This window comes from Sorex araneus, chromosome 1 (assembly GCF_027595985.1).
Source record: "Sorex araneus isolate mSorAra2 chromosome 1, mSorAra2.pri, whole genome shotgun sequence".
NCBI lineage: Eukaryota > Metazoa > Chordata > Mammalia > Eulipotyphla > Soricidae > Sorex > Sorex araneus.
In genome coordinates this window covers 359,794,223-359,812,721 of record NC_073302.1, presented here as the reverse complement: position 1 = coordinate 359,812,721, position 18,499 = coordinate 359,794,223, and the positions used below count along the sequence as shown (strand labels likewise).

The following is an 18,499-nucleotide window of genomic DNA, read 5'->3' as shown; positions in this document are numbered from 1 at the left end:
TTCCATGATGCTTATTAGTTTTCAGTGAGTAAGACATCTAATTTGTCCAGCTCTTACTTAGAGTTGATCTACTAATTTGAATTATTTGCTAGACTTTGTAAAAGAAAGTGACCAAATTATTTTTGTGGTGTGCTTTTCAACTTTTTTGGATGCCATATTGCATTATCTAAGAACTCTAGGAAAAGATACAATAGCAGTATTAATGTGGACCACTTAGCTCTGAACTTACCTGAAAAAAACCATTAACCACTGAAGAATCCTTTCTTAAACTGAATAAGTACCCTCTATAGTATTTCTATTGTCATTGTCACTGTCATGTCATTCCATCGCTCATCGATTTGCTCAAGCAGGTACCAGTAACATCTCCACTGTGAGACTTGTTACAGTTTTTGGCATATCTAATACTTCTATAATGAAAAAATGTTTTTTAAGAGGAGGAAAATAGTGCAGTGGTAGTGCATTTGCCTTGCACATGCACTAGATTCAATTCCTGGCATCTTATGTGGTCCCCTGAGCACCACCAGGAGTTAGTTACCACTGAGCATGGCTAGGGGTGACCTAAACCGTTAAAAATATATTTTTAAAAGAATATTTTTTATTTTAATTTATTTTATTTTTTGGGTCACACCCGGCAATACACAGGAATTACCTCCTGGCTTTGCACTCAGGAGTTACTCCAGGCTGTGCTCAGGGGACCAAATAGGATGCTGGGAATCAAACCCGTGTCGGCCCCGTGCAAAGCAAATGCCCTACCCGCTGTGTTATTGCACCAGCCCCAGAATATTTTTTATTTTACTTAAAAAAATTTTATTGAATCACCATTAGAGTTATAGACTTACAAACTTAATGATTATATTTTAGTCATACAACGATCGAGCACCCATGCCTCCACCAGTGCCCATTCTCCACCACCAATGCTCCCAGTATCCCTCCCGCAACCACTCCTCCCACCCCTTGCATCTGTGGCAGGCACATCCTCTCTCTCTCTCTCTCTCTCTCTCTCTCCCTCTCTCTCTCTCTCTCTCTCTCTCTCTCTGGGTATTATAGTCTGCAATACAGGTACTAAGAGGCCATCATGTTTGGTCCATAGTCTACATTCAGCATGCATCTCCCATTCCGAGCAATCCCTCCAACCTACATTTACTTAGCGGTCCCTTCTCTATCCCAGCTGCCTTTCCCTAGAATGTGAGGCCAGCTTCCAAGCTGTGGTGCAAACCTCCTGACCTTTATCTCTACTGTGCTTAGGTGTTAGTCTCCTATTATGTTACTTTATATTTCACAAATAAGTGCAGTCATTCTATGTCTGTCCCTCTCTTTCTGACTCATTTCATTTAGCATGATACTCTCATGTTCATTTACTTATGTGCAAATTTCATGATTTCATTTTTTTCTAACAGCTGCATAGTATTCCACTGTACAGATATGCCAAAGTTTCTTTAATCAGTCATCTGTTCTCAGGCACTCAGGTTTTTTCTAGATTCTGGCTATTGCAAATAGTGCTACATTAAACATACAAGTGCAGATGTCATTTCTACTGATTTTTTTTTTTTGCATCCCCGGGATATATTCCCAGAAGTGGTATTGCTAGGTCATATGGGAGCTCAATTTCTAGTTTTTGGAGGAATGTCCAGATTTTCCAAAACCGCTGCACTAGCTGGCATTCCCACCAACAATAAAAGAGAGTCCCTCCCTTTTTCCCCCAACATCCACACCAGCAGCGGTTGTTTTTGTTCTTTTTGATGTGTGCCAGTTTCCATGGTGTAAGATGATATTTCATTGTTGTTTTGATTTGCATCTATCTCCCTGATGATTAGTGATATAGAGCATTTTTATGTGCCTTTTGGCCATTTGAATTTGTAAAAGAATATTTTTAAATAGGAGCTTTATAGTATGGAAAAGCTAAAAACAGGATGACACATTTTGGGGAAATCCTGCATGGTTTTATAATAACAAATCTCAATGACTGAGAATCCTCTCTTAGGCTTCCTAATTTTTGTAATTTTGAAGCTTTATCCCTTTTTGAAGCTTTAGCATATTTACAAGGTAGAACACGTTTCACTATTTTAGAAAGGAGGAAATCCTGACTTAGATTTGAGCAATTTATCACAGGTCACAAAATTTAATAAGTAATTAAGTCAGAATTTATATCCAACTATATCTAGCTCAGAATCCTACACTCTTCCCACTGCATTCCATTTTTAATTCAATGAGACATCAGACAAAAATATTTTAGTATGCCTTAAAAAGATAACAAATTTATTCTGGGTTTGGGGGAGCTAACTAAGAAACCCCACCCAAAGAATGTCTATCTTGATATCAGTTCTGAAGATTTCAAAGTAAAAAGCCACAAAGTCATAGCTGTTTGTCACTAATAGCTATATATATATGTATATGTGTATTCATATATGTGTTTTATATATAATAATGTCTTATATCAAGTCAAAAAGCACAAACACAACCATGTTGAACATGTCAGTTAATAGAAAGAATTATAAAACAGAGACTCAAAAACATGTAGATAGCAGAAATTGAAACCAAAAAAGTAAGTGTTAAAAGTAAAAATTGATTCCTAGGCTCAAAAAAATAAAAAGGCAAATAAAAACCATGAGAATAAACCTTAGAGCTTGTGAAAATAACCTAGTGGTTAAAACAAACTTGACCTGCACAGCACGGCTGCCAAGTGTACTCAATATGATTTGGGTATGCATGATATCATGGTTGGCCATAGCAAGAGGTGAATAGCACTACTCTCCAAACCTGAGAATACTTATTTTGTGACATAAGTTATGGTTAGCTTAATTATAATCTGGTAAGGATGATAATCACTACGGTTATCCATTCCACCAGCCAAAGATTAAGAAAATTTCAGAGGGAAGAAGAAACCCAAAGACTTCACAGGACTGGTTAGATAATTTCTGGGGAAGTCCACAATATGAGGCACTTCTTGTCTTCGATATCTTGAGAATCAGAACACCCACCATTAAAACAAAAGCCAATTAAAAAATATCATTACATCACATTGAGTAACCTAAGAATTCCTCTGTGTACTTACGGCCACTCCTGTCTTATAGAGGAGATAATGCACAGTCTGTGTAACGTCAGCAGCATGCATTAAGTTGTGGTAAGGATTTTTATGCTTGCTGTACCCCACTTCCAGGGCCTCCACAAATGAGACAAGAGCGGAAATTGGGATCTGAAAGAGAGCAGTAAGGTTAATTAGCTGGGAACTCAGTAGCTTTAAGTGAGGAAACGAGAATCCAAGACACTCTAAGTGTCTCTTTCTGGAAGTGTATCACTTGCGCAAATTAGACCTTTTCAAAGTGAGTAAAAAAGAAAGAATCACCAAAGAACTGACAGAATAATTTAACAGTCTTACAGGAAGTCCATGGTTTAGGAAAAGTCTGCCATGCAAGGCGTTCTTTGTGCTCTAGTTCAGAGGGTCAAGAAAGGACATAGAGAAACATTTAGAACATAATAAGGGTAGGTGCTCATTTATTTCTAAGGCAAGGATCAAGTCTTTTGTTTCTTAAATACTAAATGAACAACTGGTAGGCAGCACATTTCATTTATGTGAAGAAAAACAAAAAGATCTCTGTTTTAGTAAAACAAAGATCTTGAATGATAGTATGATTTCAAAGCAAACCAGAGCTGCACCCTTCTGAAAGCAGTGTGGTTTAAAAAGAGAGACTGCACTGGACATGTGAAAATAAAAACCAAAAATCACAAGACAGTCTGTTATATATGGGAACATAAACATTCTCTGTCCAAATGGATAGTACTGAGAATTTCTTATTAGTGTCCTACAAATTGAAATAATGCCTCCAATAAATCTAGTTGCTTTTCTGTATACTTATACAAATATATATATAAAATCTAATTCCATACTTTCTACATGACCGAGAGTGAAGAACAATTGCACGACGCCTATACAAAATAACAACCCCCTGAAAGCATTCACTGTATTTGTTTTCTAGATCAATTCCTTGGTAATTTATTAAATCCAAAACTGGTGATAAAAGAGAGAATGTGTATGGCAGGTTAATAAGGAAAAATGCACATTAATTTAAAAAAATAAGGAATATATTACTTTGGGCTGGAGTGATAGCACAGTGGGTAGGGTGTTTGCCTTATACAAGGCCAACCTGGGTTCGATTCCTCTGCCCCTCTCGCAGAGCCCAGCAAGCTACCGAGAGTATCTCACTTGCACGGCAGAGTCTGGGATGCTACCCGTGGCGTATTCGATATGCCAAAACAGTAACAAGTCTCAGAATGGAGACATTACTGGTGCCTGATGAGCAAATCGATGAGCAATGGGATGAGAGTGATAGTGATACAGTGATATTACTTCAGTTCTTCATGAATTCTTTGTAGATAATTCTTCAGTACTGAATATCAGATATGGTATTAGTTTATTGTCATATTAAAAAAACTAAGATCTAGGACACCTAGGTTCTTTAAGATGTTCCGGGAAATGCCTGGTAAAGGGTACGTATGTGCATAGCAGATTTATTCTCAGCAAAGACTTTACACCATCCTCTGAAGGACCAAGCAAGTAGGATCCTGCCACAAATAACATGTAGTTACGTAAGAAAACATACTTCCAAATCCTTAGCTCTTAGGAAAGTAACAAAGAACCACGCAGTCCAGAGAAATCAGTGCATTATGCCGAAAACACTTGCCCATTCCAGAGGCTTCCCCATGATAAGGGAAGCCTGGAGAGTGTGCCATGATCAGCATCAGAGATGAAAGTGCTAGTTCCCTAGAGAACTTGGCATCACTTCTAGAGTTGATGGAATGAGAAGGTTGCAGGACCTGGACTCTGGAAAGGATTCTGCTCTTAACTTAAAGCTGAAGAATCCCCCTGAAGCAGGAATGGCAGGGAAATACCAAGTGTCTGTCACAGACAATAAGGGAAAGGATTTGTCAGAGCTTAAACCAAGTGGTAGGGTTAAAAGTCTGCAGAGAGAATAAAAGTGTACTCTGTCTCCATTATTGTTGCTTTGCTGGTGGCGACCAGTAGGACATGAAGTGAGGCAGAAAGGCCTCTATAGACAGCACTGAAGGGAGTTCCGTTAGTCCAGGCTATTGATTATCCTTCTAGGATGGAGGATCCTAAACATGACCCTCACCAGACAAGGAAGGGCTAAAAAGATGCCCCTCGTTGAAGAGTTTGGAGCAGTAGCCTTCAGGGTCCCCAATTTACCCAGGGTAACGTGGGGTAAATAGTTAAAAATCTGAGCCCCAAATTCTAAGATAGACAAATATAAGTTTTAAAAAACAATATTAAGCACTGACCTTGAAACGGCTGATTAGATCGTAGCGTGTAAGCAACTCATAGAAAATGAATTTCAGTGCGTGATCACCGCTGGCTTCATTGAGGGAAAAGACATCAAAAGACCACTTATCCACATCCTGCACAAGGCCGGAAGAAGAATGCGTTAGCAGCAGTCCCAGTCTTACCACTTGGAATCAGTTTGCAGCCTTCAGCCAGGATCTTTTTAACTTATTATTAACTGAGTTGTCTTCGATATACAGTTACAAAATTGTTCATGACTGGGTTTCAGTCATGCAATGTTCCCACACCTGTCCCTTCAACAGTGTACATTTCTCACACCAATATCCCAGGCTTCTCTCTCGCCACACCCCCTCCTACCCAACATGCCTCTATGACAGAAACTTTTATTCTCCCTTTTCTTCCAGGCACTGTGGTTTGCAATACGGTTACTGAAAGGTTATCATGTACATCACACTACCTCCTTTCAGCACTGACTTCTGGTCCAGAGTGACCATTTTCAATTATCACTGTCATAGTGGTTCCTTCTCTGTCCAAACAGTAATCCCCCACAACTTGTGGCAAGCTTCGTACCATGTACTAGTCCTCCTGGCCCTCATTTGTACTATCCTTGGGTATTAGTCTCATACTGGTTTGTTTTTTTTTTGTAAAAAAAAATATTCCTATAAATGAGCCCGATCATTCTATGTCTGTCCCTCGCCCTCTGATTAATTTCACTCAGAATGATATTCTCTATGTCCATCCATGTATAAGCAAATTTCATGACCTCATTTTTTCTAACTTCAGCCTGTAGACCAAGATGGTAATGCCCTTTCTTCTCAAACATTTTCTCTTCTCACTGACTTACAGTGTTTCCTGAAAAAAAAAAAAATGCTAGTCTCATAGTATCTGAGTACAGTAATAGCAGCTAGAGTTTATTAATTTCCTACCTTTCTCTAGGTATTGCAATCTGGGTTCAATACCCCACACCAGATATGATACCCTGAAAACTGTCACGAGTGATCTCTGAATTCAGAGGCAGGGGTAAGCCCTGAGCACCACCAGGTGTGGCCCAAGCACCTAACCCTCTAAAAAGAGAAGAAAAAGAAAACTGAGACACAAACTAATTTCCCTAAGACACCTGGAGTTAGTTCTTAGGAACACTGATGTCTAATTTCAGGGTTTTTAAAACCTGTCAGTTACCGCTACTGAATTTCAATTTTTAATTCACTTTTGACCACCTAGTCTGCTTCCAGGCTCTAAACTTCTCCCCAGCCTTTCTACACTACTGATTGGCATTCTCATATCCCACAGTTGAGAAAGATTAAAAGGCATTCAGAAATACTTATGATATAGAGCACAAAATAATGTGTGATTCCAATCTACTGAGCCAATTCCATGGAGGAAACCATTTCCAATTCCAATCCAATCTACTATACCAATTCCACGGAGGAAACCATTATTTCATATAAAAACACATCCATTTTTGGAGTCAGTAATGTGGGGACCGAGTCTTTAAATCTGAAGTCTGAAATCTGAAATCTTAAGTCTGAAAGTCCTCACTTTCTCCCCCTTTAAACGTGGAGACAGTCCAAGGTGTCTCTTCTTGAGTCACACAATAGACAATTTTTAGAGACAGCCCACCGGGACATTTCCAATGACCCCACCTTATTACACAAGAAATCAGTCACCTCAAATTTTAAGCTAGCATTTATTGAATAAAAACAATAAAACAAAGCAAAAGTCAGTATACTTCAATTCATAAATAGGTGGCGGTGAATTCTCTTAAGTGATATTTTGTTTGTTTTTGTTTCTCGGTCACATCCGGCTTACTCTTGGCTCCACACACAGAGATAATTCCTGGTGTGCTTTGGGGACTACCTGGGATGCCAGGGATTGAATCCAGGTGGGCCACATGCAAGGCAAGCACTCTATCCACTTAAGTACCTATCACTCCACCCCACTTAAGTGTTATTTTATGCCATGCTCTTACATTAACACAATGTTTAACATGACAGAAGCGTGAAGGGTAATTTATTGAATTGTATTCATTCAGCCTTTGGGGAAAAGTTTTGTAATAGAAAAAAACAACAGTAATTCCAGATAAACTGCTGGAAGTTAATATTAAAAAATTTTTCTAAAATGCACTAAAAAAGTAAAAAAAAATCTCTGTCCCTGTGCCCTTTCCAGCTCACCATAAATCCACTGCAAATAAAATCAGAGTTGAGAGAGATGGGAAAATATTTCATTGTAAAAAGTCTTGAACTTTCCAGTATACGGAGGACAGAATCAAGGGAAATAACAGCTTCAGAGTTATGCACAATAGTTGTAGAGAAGGCAGACAGGCAGAGTGAGTCAGAGTGAGTGCTCATTCTTTATCAGAAAGATAACATGTGGGCATCTGAGAATCATTTTTCCCTAAGTATAAAATCATAATTCATGCACATGCAATTATTCTGCATAAAATTATGCTTCAATTTGGAAGTTTCCTAAATTTCTTAGTACTGATATAATCACCTATATTTCACAGTAGAGGAAACCATTAAAGATTAAGGAATACTCATAAAGTTCCTTAGAGCTTCACTGAATGCTTCTGGTTTGATTTTAAAAATCAATGCAATTTCTTAATGGGTATTATGAAACATCAGTTCCCATGAAGTGATTCTCCTGATTACATGGGAAATGTCACTGTAAACCATACTGATAGACTAGGCATGAGAATAAGGGTTAAAGAAGAGTAATAGAAAAAGTTATCTTCCTCTTGACTTCTCGACTATCCTTTCTGGTTTTATGAGAGAGAGTAAACAAATAATTGAGAATATGTGCCTGAATATATGAACTCTCAAAAATTCAGTCAGTGAATATTCTTGATACAAGAGAAATCACTACAAATATACAATAAAAATGCCCATAAAGAACTATATCTTGGGGACTGGAGCAATAGCACAGCGGGTAGGGCATTTGCCTTGCACAGGGCCAACCCGGGTTCGATTCCCAGCATCCCATGTAGTCCCTTGAGCACTGCTAGGAGTAATTCCTGAGTTCAAAGCCAGGAAGTAACCCCTGTGCATCGCCGGGTTTGACCCAAAAAGAAAAAAAAAACTATATCTTGATGTTAAATTAATTAAGCACTTAATTTATTAATTAAGTGCTTAATTAAGTGCCAACCACATTTTCAAGTTATCTTCTGGAAATACCAGGTAATTCATTTTCAGAGAAGACAGCAATAACCTTAACAATAAAATGTTGAAACTCTCCTGAACAGATGGATGGTACATGTGTAGTCATCAGGCAATGTCAATCAACCCAGTTACCCTGCGTCTTAGTGCAGCCACATCCTCCAACATAAAGATCCAAAGTGTTTCAGTTCATGTCTCACACTAATGGCTCTACACCAACATATACCTTCAGGCATACATCTGTTTGGGGTCTCTTGATATTCCACTGAATACCAAAAGCTTGCCTGTTTGGAACAAATTCTGAAATATTTAGCCTGCTTAAACTCAAACATCTGCCTCATTTCCCATGGAACTTTTGGGCTTAGTGAGAATCTTAGGAAATCAGTATGATCTATGAAGAGGGCCAGGGCTCTGGATCCAAATACTCATGCAGTAAAATGTTAGTGAAAGATTATTACTATATGCTGAGAACTCTGATACCAAGAGTACGTTCTACCTCAATTATCTAGATCTTAAAAATAAAAACCTCTCTCTGGATCTTAGCTTCTTCATCTAAAGTGAACTCAGAGTAGATAACAATGGTGCAGTAATTATTAAAAATGCTCTTGATATAGAATCTGTACAACCAGAACAACTTTGATCGCCTGTGGTTGAAGTCTGACTCAGATCACAGTACAAACCATGAATGACTTCAAGGGAGTCTGAAGAAATAAAGCCCATATAGTGTGATTTGTTTTAAGAATTTACACATTAAGTGGATCTAGAGAGATAGTACAGCGGGTAAAGGTATGTGCATGCAGCTGACCTTTGCTGGATCCCTGGTACCCCATATGTTCCTTTGAGCCTGCCAGATATGGCCCACCAAACCAGAAATAAATGGCAACAACAGCAAAACGTTTATAAATATAAAGAATGGCTTAATTAAATTAATGAGTTTTGGTGTTTTTGCAATGCCCAGGGCTTACTCCGGGCTCTGCTCTTGAGGATCATTCTTAGGGTTGGAGGTTGAGGTGTCGCATGGTGGGGGACCATACGAGGATTTTGGAGACTGAACTCAAGTGAGCTGTTTGCAAGGGAAGCACCTGCTGTACTATCACCCTCGACCCAAAATTGGGTTAATTAAAAAAAAATTACACAAAAAAAGAAAGTGATACTATAACTGCAGGAACAAATATTTTAAAAGTCAGGGGTGATGGGAAAACTGTAAGTGAACTATAACTGAAAAATCATTACTTTCTGACAACAAATTTAACTGTAGTTTTTTATAGGGTGCCAGGTACATTGTAAAATATTTTTAGTGGTATTACCTTTAATGCTTCAATAACAGCTGGAGGATAGCTAAGTCCAACCATATTTGATGTTCGTCTATACATCCTGGAAAAATAAGAGGGGAAAATACTTTATCTCCCAAAGAATGATGACCCTGCTACAGACAAATATCAAGTATTGACAAATAACAGAAATTCATGTCATGGGAAAGCCCAAGGCACCTAAAATTTCTTTCATAATCTATTTTCGTAGTCACTCAAGTGGCTAAAGTGCTAAAATTCAAGAAAAACTAAAACAATACTCAATACATAAACCGTTGGAGGAAATGGCTGTATGTTTTAAATTGGAAATTGAATTATTAAAACAGGTCACCTCTTCTGCCAGAAGTGAGTTATAGCACAGCCTAGACAGTATACACTGTGGTCATTTGAAATTGAAAAACCTTATTTAGAAGATGCTGCCTTTAAAACAGTCAAAACCTAGGTTCCAGGTGAGCTCCAAACTGATTTTGGCATGTTTAGTCCTGTAATTATGCAATAAGGATTAAAGGAAGCGTGAATCAATTTATGAAATCTATTTCTAGAGAAGGGACCTATTCAAATTCAAAGAACAAAATGCCGAAAACAAACTGGAATGTCATGGCGACCTGAAACCCCTAAATTAACTTCCTTCCCTGGGCCAACACTCCAAAGCAGCCCCACTCCCCATGTGGATATCAGGAGAGCATCTCTGTACATCAAGCGTTTCCTGTACACGTACATGCTGGTTGCTGGCTTCCCTGGCGTGCTTTAAAATTCAGAGACTGAACTCAAAACACCTCTAGTTAATAAGAATTCTGAGAAATGCAAAAGTGTGCCTGAATGATGTTCCAGAGCTTAGTATAGATAGGCCTTTGCAAGACTTTTCAGCAAGACTTTTCAGAACTTGTAAACAGACCAAAACTGCATCAAAGGCAAGTGTCCTGTTATCAAAACTGGTGTTCTTATGGCTGTTCGATTACTGAATGACAGTTATTTTTTACCTCTCCACAAATATCCCAGCCTGCACAGCGTGGACAATGGTCTTGAACCGAGGCTTTTCTTCACTCCTTCTAAGCATCATCCCCATCTGCCGGGTGAAGGTGGAGGCCAGCCAGTCTCGAACCTCAGAGGGCACTGCGTCCGACTGAATGTCACTGAGCTCATCCTCTGTGTCCAAGAGCCGCCTGTAGATAAGAGACACAGGACACTGAGAAGTCTGAAGTTAGTGTTTTCTGGCCAAACTACTGATGCTTCTTCCCACCTTTCCTGCAAAATCAGGCACAAAGACACCAAACAAAATTTGCCATAAAAAAGACAGCGTTGCTTTGGTTTCAATTGATGAGCGCTTCATCTATTTCAAGGTGGTTTTGACCAGCCACTTCCATTTCAGGGAAGCTCAAGCAGCTGAGTCAATGGCTCAAAGGAATCAGGAAAAGTCCACTCTGCTCCATCTCACGTTCAGTGGGTTGCAGGCCCACTGTATTCAGGGAACCCAGAAGACCTGTGGAATTTGAACAGTCTAAACCTTCCATTTTTCAAAAAATGCATGGACCGGAGCAATTGTTCAGTGGGTAGGATGCTTTCCTTGCACCCAGACAACCTGGTTCAATCTCTGGAACCCCATACGGTCCCACCTGGAGTGGCTCTTGAGTGCAGAGCCAAGAGTAAACACTGAGCACCACTGGGTATAGACTAAACCCTCCAAATAAACCAAACGTAAGGGTCTTATTTATTGATGGGCCATGAAACATTTATCTATTTCGTGAAAACGGATGTTTGGGGCTGGGGAGATATCACAAGGGTCAGAGGCCTTGTATGCATAAGATTCTGGTTCAGTCCATAGCACTGAATGGCCTCTGTACACCACGAGGTGTAGCGCTGGAGGCACCCAAGCAGAGCTGAATGTGCCTGGTGGACTGGACTACTGCCAGAAGTAGGACTAGTGGTTCCCAGTACTGGCCTGAGTGGTGATGTATCCTTAGGTCCAAGTGTTGAAGTATCATGTAGTGGGCTGGGAACGGCCTCCAGGCTCCCCAAGCACCATCTGGGAGGTTCACTTCCCTAAAAACCACTTTGAAGATTTTTCTAGACACATTGCTATATTTTAAGCTTCAAAGTCATTAAGAAATAGGATCTTAATATATAGAACATAGAGAGAAAATGACAAATACATATCATAGTGCTATTAGCCTAGCTAATAATATTTAATACATAATTGTACATAAATGATTTGAAACCTTCAAATTACACCTCCTAATCTTCTACCATGTTACAAATATCAGTTAATCTCAATAAACATCATTTTGGGTGAGTGTCCAAATGGTACTCATGAGGTCCAGATCCCTCTCACAAATTCTTGGCCATCTGAGCCAGTGGTTCATTGTGAGGGCTTGAGGTTCTAGTGCTGCTTGGGCCCTGCAGTGACAGGAATTATTTGGACCAGCAGTGCAAATGCTAGTCAGGGGCCTCTAAAGCTGTACCTGGCACATTGCTAACAATACAATAGTAGCTGGAGACTTTAACACTGCCCTATCACCTCTAGATAGATCTATAGGATTAAAACTCAGCCAGGAAACACTGACTTTGAAGGAAGATTCAGAAGAGAGAGGGCTAATAGATCTATACAGGGCTTTGCATCCCAAATAGAAAGAATACAAATTTTTTTTACAGTGCACACAGAACATTTTCCAAAATAGACCATGTGTACGGTCACAAAACTATGCCTCAATAGAATCAGGAAGATAGAAATTGTACCAACTACCTTTGCAGACCATGATGCACTGAAGATAGAAGTCAACCACAAACAGACTGTTGGTGGGAATGCCGAATGGCTCAGCCCTTTTGGAAAATAGTATGGGCGCTTCTCAAGAAATTAGAAATTGAGCTCCCATTTGACCCAGCACACTTCTGGGAATATATCCTAGAGGTGCAAAAAAGTATAGTCGAAATGACATCTACACTTACATGTTCACTGCAACACTATTTATAGCAGAAAGAATATGGATATGGAAGGAAACCTGAGTACCCGAGAACAGATTACTAATTAAAGAAATTTTGATACATCTACACAGTGGAATACTATGCAGCTGTTAGAAAAGATGAAGTCATGAAATTTGCATATAGGTGGATCAACATGGAAAGTATTATGTTAAGTGAAATGAGTCAGAAAGAGAGGGACAGACATAGAAATATTGCTCTCATCTTTGGATTATAAAGTAGCAGAATGGGAGACTAACACCCAAGAACAGCAGAGATAAGTACCAGGAGTATTACTCCACAGCTTAGAAGCCAGCCTCCCATGCTGGGGGAAAAGACAGCTCAGATAGAGAAGGGACCACCCAATAAAGGGTGCTAGGAGGGCCCTCTAGGGATGGGAGAGGTGGACTGAAAGTAGACTATAGACCAAACATGATGGCCACTTAATACCTCTACTGCAAATCACAACACCCAAAAGAAGAGAGAGAACAAAAGGGAATGCCCTGCCACAGAGCCAGGGTGGGGGGCGGGTAACAGGGTGGGGGGGTGGGAGGGATGCTGGGACCATTGGTAGTGGAAAATGGGCACTGATGGAGGGATGGGTACTCGATCATTGTATGACTGAAACGGAAGGACGAAAGTTTGTAAGTCTGTAACAGTACCCCCATGGTGATTCACTAATAAATTTTTTTAATAAATAAATAAATAAACCCCTGGGATTATAAAAAAATAATAAAGCTGTACCTGGCAATACTTAGGGAATCAGTTGGTGCTAGGGGTCAAACTGGGGTCAGTTAAATGCAAGCCACACATATAACCCCTGATAATCTCTCTAACTCCAAAACTACATTTTTAAAGAAAAAAAATTTTAGCAAGTATTAGCCCAGTCACTACAACCCAGTCCTCCAAAATAATGAACTAAATAAGAGTTTCTCTATTTTCATAGGGAATTATGAACACTAAAGAATCTAAACTCTAAACCTGAAGAGTCTAAATTCAAGCAAAAATTCCAAAATAATGCAGTTCTTTCTTGAGCACAGTGATTTAAGTCATCAATAAACTATACCTAGTTGATTTTTTTCAGTTATTCAAAGGACTACTAGAAAGGAAACTAAATATTAGTAAGTGGCAATAAAACTTAAAAGTTTGCTTTTTATACCTATGGTAAGCTCTACTAAAAACAAACAGTAAAAGCAGTTGTCAGTGAAAAAAGCGTTGCTTTTTTTTTCTTTAGACACACCAATTGGGTTGGGGGGGGCCTGGAATGTAACATTTGAGCAAAAATTGTGATATAAAATTTAAAACAAAATATCATTAGGTTACCAGAAATCCTTTCAGAGTAGAATTAGCCATAGAAAAGATCTCATGAATACTAAGGGAGGGGCCTGATTGAATCTGGCAGGGAGGGGTGAGAAGAAGGGGCAAAGCTTTTCATATTTGTCATTTCAACATTTTTAAAAGACAAGCAATGTGGGCTGGAGAGAGGTCAAATAGGAAATCAGAGGCCTAGCTCACATGAGCCCCAAGTTCAGTCTCTGGCCTTGGGAGGTGCCTAGCACAGAACTGTCAGGCCCACACAGATGGACCATGCACTACTTGTCAAAAAAGAAGAAGAAAAACAAACTTGTCACTTTCCTATTCTTGTATAATGGGAACTAATTTAGTACTTTGGGATAACTAGAGTGGAAGCAGCTTCGGAAATCAATGACATGCAGAGGCTGGAGGAGGAATATGGGCACTGCAGAGCACAGCTGCATCCTCAGGATACTCCACTTGTGGGTGGATATTGTGAATTAAAACAGGACGTAATTTCTAGGCTGAGGCTAATCCTTGAGTAACTGCAGTGGACTCTATGCTGAAGACTGGCTTTTTAAAATCAACACTTTTCCCTCTGACGTTACATCACTTCACATCACGTTTGTGCTCTCAGCTCACTTCTGCATCTCCTATGGATGAGGTGAGACAGAAGATTCATGACTTTTCCAAATCTACCCCATTTGCTTGCGGAAACGAAAGTTCCAGGAATAGTTATTTGAACTCTACCTCATACCATCTCAGGGTCAATTTCAGAAAACTTTTTTCCATAGAAAATTTACCATCACTGCACAAACCTTTGTCTTTTAGATCTTACCTGGTTTCATCAATGTATACAGATTCAAGCACTGTGGCTGCATATTCCAAATTCTTCTTCAGATCTACTATGGAGGCCTCTCCTCTCTCTAACTGTTTGACCAAAGACCGCAACCTGTGGAGGAAAGATATGATCCACTGAGAACAGAGAAAATCAAAAAGCCTTCAATTACAGTGAATGCAGGTCACAGTGAATGCTTTTAATTACTTGAATATAATATGCGAAATAAAATGCAAATCGAATGGTGGGATTGATCAGTAGTTCTCAAAGGAGATAGAAAATAAATGTATGAAACATTGCTCTTGTGAAGCAAAACCAAAAACATTCTTATCCACCATGCATTAACAGTCCCAAGACCTACTAGTCTTTTAGCATTTTTAATTTTTAATTTTATATTAAAGTCACATTTGTGTATAACATTTTTCAGGTAAAGGTGCTCAAATCAGATAACCCTCAGATTCTCAGTCTCTCTCCCCAAGAAGTCTGCTTTAGCAAGCAAACTATTCTGAGTTAAGAACACTGAAGGCCCTAGAAGCTAAGGAAAAGGTCAAACCTTTCCTCTCATCTCTGTCCCACAACAAGTCAAACAAGTGGCCATAGAAGACTGGCCTAGAAGAATGCAGTTTGGGGGTATCTCTAATGTTGCTTAGTAAGCATTCTCATCTCTAAGGACCACCTCGCTCCTTTGTCATGGAGAGTCCCAGTCCTCTCTCCTTGGCACCCTGAACTCCCTTATTTCCTCCCTTACTTTAGGTCTTAAATCTCTTTCTCCCCAACTGTAATAGAGAACTGCATAACCACTTTCTCTCCTCATGAACACATTAAACTGACTGTGGTAACCAGGGATGCTGTTTTGATTACTCTGCCAACCCAAGAAGAACACAGAGGGACAGACAGGTCATTTTCCCCTGTAATTGACATCGGTTTTTGGTATATGCATAAGTGAATCTACATATATTTCCAAATGCTCATCACTCAAAGCCTAGTTTCCATCCTTTACACTACAACTGATCCTTTGATCCAAATGATCTCTCTACAATTTTAAAGGGATAATGGGATTAAAAAATATAATTTTTTAAAAATTTTATTTTAGGAACCATGTGGCTACAAAAATTGCTAATGGTAAGGTTCATGCACAAAACATCCCATCACCACATCCTCCACCAATGTCCACGTCCCTGTGTCCCCAGCCCACCTCACTGTGCTGTCTCCTACTGAATCCCAGTTTTCAGTTTCTGTTGTCTTTGGTATTTGTTGTCCTTCTACTATGTGTGTTTATACGAGATCATACATGAGAGTTCAAAACAAACAAAATAAATTCTTAATTGAATACAGGAAAGCTAATACATCAACCCATACTGCTTGAGATTTGGCTATGCTTAAAGTACCCTTCAGGTGCAGTCACAGAGAATAGCAACCCCATGGCTCATGTATGTTTCAAAATCAGGAAGGAGACTCAGACTACCAAAATAGTCAGAGAGAGCAGCACAAGAAGTACATGAAAATAATTTATTTTACTGGATAGAAAGAATTTTTCTAGGAGTGAATACATAAACTAGTTTAAAAGAAATGAGGATAGATAATAAACTGATGTACTAAAGACAAAACCTTCCGCGCTGGTAGTAGGGATGCAGATAATATGAAAAACAAACAAATGTGCTTTTGCCTTATACACTGTTCTCACAGAGGAGGACCTAAAATAATTTAGTGATGGGGGCTAAAGTGATAGTACAGTGGGGAGGGCGTTTGTCTTGCATGCAGCCAACCAAATTCAATCCCCAGCATCCCATATGGTCCCGAACTCCTCCAGGAGTAATTTCTGAGTAAATTCAGGAGTAAATCCAGGAATAACTCCTGAATACTGCTGGGTGTGCCCCCCAAACAAAAACAAACAAAAATACCAGAGTGACAAAATACCAAAAAACATGGTCAAAGTTTGGTACCTGGGAATACTGAAAATATCACAGAGATTTGAAGACTGGGCAACTTTTCAGGTTGACAGCCAGCAGAAAGCAGAAACTTGGAGGACAACTTTGCATTTGCATCTCACATTGCAATGCACTAGCTCTGAGATTCTAGGCAAGCTGACTTCTTTGTGTCAGCTATGTAGGGGAGCCAAGCACCACATTTGTTTAGCTTGTTTTAAAACAAAGAAATCAATTTGATAATGATATATTCATATACATTTACTATGTCAAGTGATACACTCATAAAATCATATGGCCTATGACTCGACCTCTATCTGATTTAATTGAGATATAATCAACTTCACATCATACATTAAAAATATACAACAGGATGACATGTTATACTGCCAAGAAATTGCCACAATAAAGTCAGTTCACTCATCCATCACTTCAGACAACTACTATTAACACATGAGGGTGGGAAGAACATGTAAAACCTAGTTTTTTTCCTCACTCTAAAATATAAAAAGCCGACTGAAATCTCATCATGAACCGCTTTTTCATTTATCACACAGTGAATCAATAAAAATGTAAAACAAAAAATACAAGTCATATTTCTAACTACAGTCGTCATGTTGCATATTGGGTTCCCACAACTTGTTCTCATAACAGGAAGTCTGTGCTCTTCAACCAACATTACTGCCATTTCATTCACGGACCTTAATAATCAGAGGGAGCCAAGGAGAACACAGTCTAGCAAAATACTGAACGTTACGATCAAGTGAATATCCTCCAACACTGTCCCCACTTTCCTGACATCACAGATCTTCATCTTTGAATTCTTGAGAGACAACAGAGCTACTCCTTGACAAGTAAACTATTCTCTGCAGATCTCTATCAAAATAACACTGGGGAAAAAATAGAGTCTGGATCCATCAGAAAAGACAGGTGAGGTCAGAGTCAGAACTACCCCCAGTACCCACCAGTACTCCAATAATGTCAAGTGCAAAGGATATTAGATTAAGGACAGTGGCCACCTGACTTAAGACTTCTAATCATGTAAGAGGGAAACGAGCCAAAGACCTCAGTAGAGGCTTCTGCAGGACTGGAAATGAGGGGAGCTCCAGAGATTCTAGGAGCTGTACCATGTAGTAGCAGACTTCAGAGGCAGCACAAGGCAGGGAACTGGCATGCAAGATCTTACCCGTACCACACAGTGCAGAGTCAGCCTGCCAAAGAGTGGGGAAACCAGAGCATCGAGTCCTGAGTGCAAATAAGGAACGGTAGTTCTTTAGCAAAACCTATTCCCAGCTCAGTCTGTCTCCAGTTTTCACTCTGACCTCCAAAGGCCCAGCTTACTTCCTTGTGGTGTTTAGACCTTGAAGTAGCAAGTAAAATGAGAGTAAATTTAAACTAATTCCCCCCACCCCCTTTATCTGAGGTTTAAAGAATCTACCAGAAGATGTTAGGAATCCCTAAGAGAACCCATCTTAATTCTCGAAATCTAAGTAGAAAGGACAAAACAGAAAGTGTTATGATAAAAAATATAAAACTAACAGAAGATCCAGATATTTCTAAATAAACAGCAGCAGCATTAATCGAGTAATTTTTTTTCAGACTGGAAAAAAATAGAGTTCATGGAAGCAGATGACAAGGGATGAAATAAAATCATAAAATAATAAATGTTTGACATATGCTTTTGTAACTTTTTTCTGTCAAAGAAAAGTTTGAAAATCTTTGAGAAA

The 18,499-nt window shown here is 39.2% G+C and overlaps 1 protein-coding gene across 7 annotated transcripts in view; it reads right to left on the bottom strand.

Annotated features, from left to right (window-relative positions):
• Window positions 1–18,499, bottom strand: part of PDE1C (phosphodiesterase 1C) — a 645,533-nt gene that overhangs the window by 125,489 nt on the left and 501,545 nt on the right. For all 7 annotated transcript variants that reach the window (XM_055138682.1, XM_055138699.1, XM_055138691.1 and 4 more), the window contains 5 exons: window positions 14,848–14,961; window positions 10,742–10,924; window positions 9,759–9,825; window positions 5,296–5,412; window positions 3,053–3,193 (listed from right to left, as the gene is read on the bottom strand). In XM_055138682.1, the coding sequence (XP_054994657.1) occupies window positions 3,053–3,193; window positions 5,296–5,412; window positions 9,759–9,825; window positions 10,742–10,924; window positions 14,848–14,961 (622 nt within the window). The remainder of the gene's footprint in view (window positions 1–3,052; window positions 3,194–5,295; window positions 5,413–9,758; window positions 9,826–10,741; window positions 10,925–14,847; window positions 14,962–18,499) is intronic.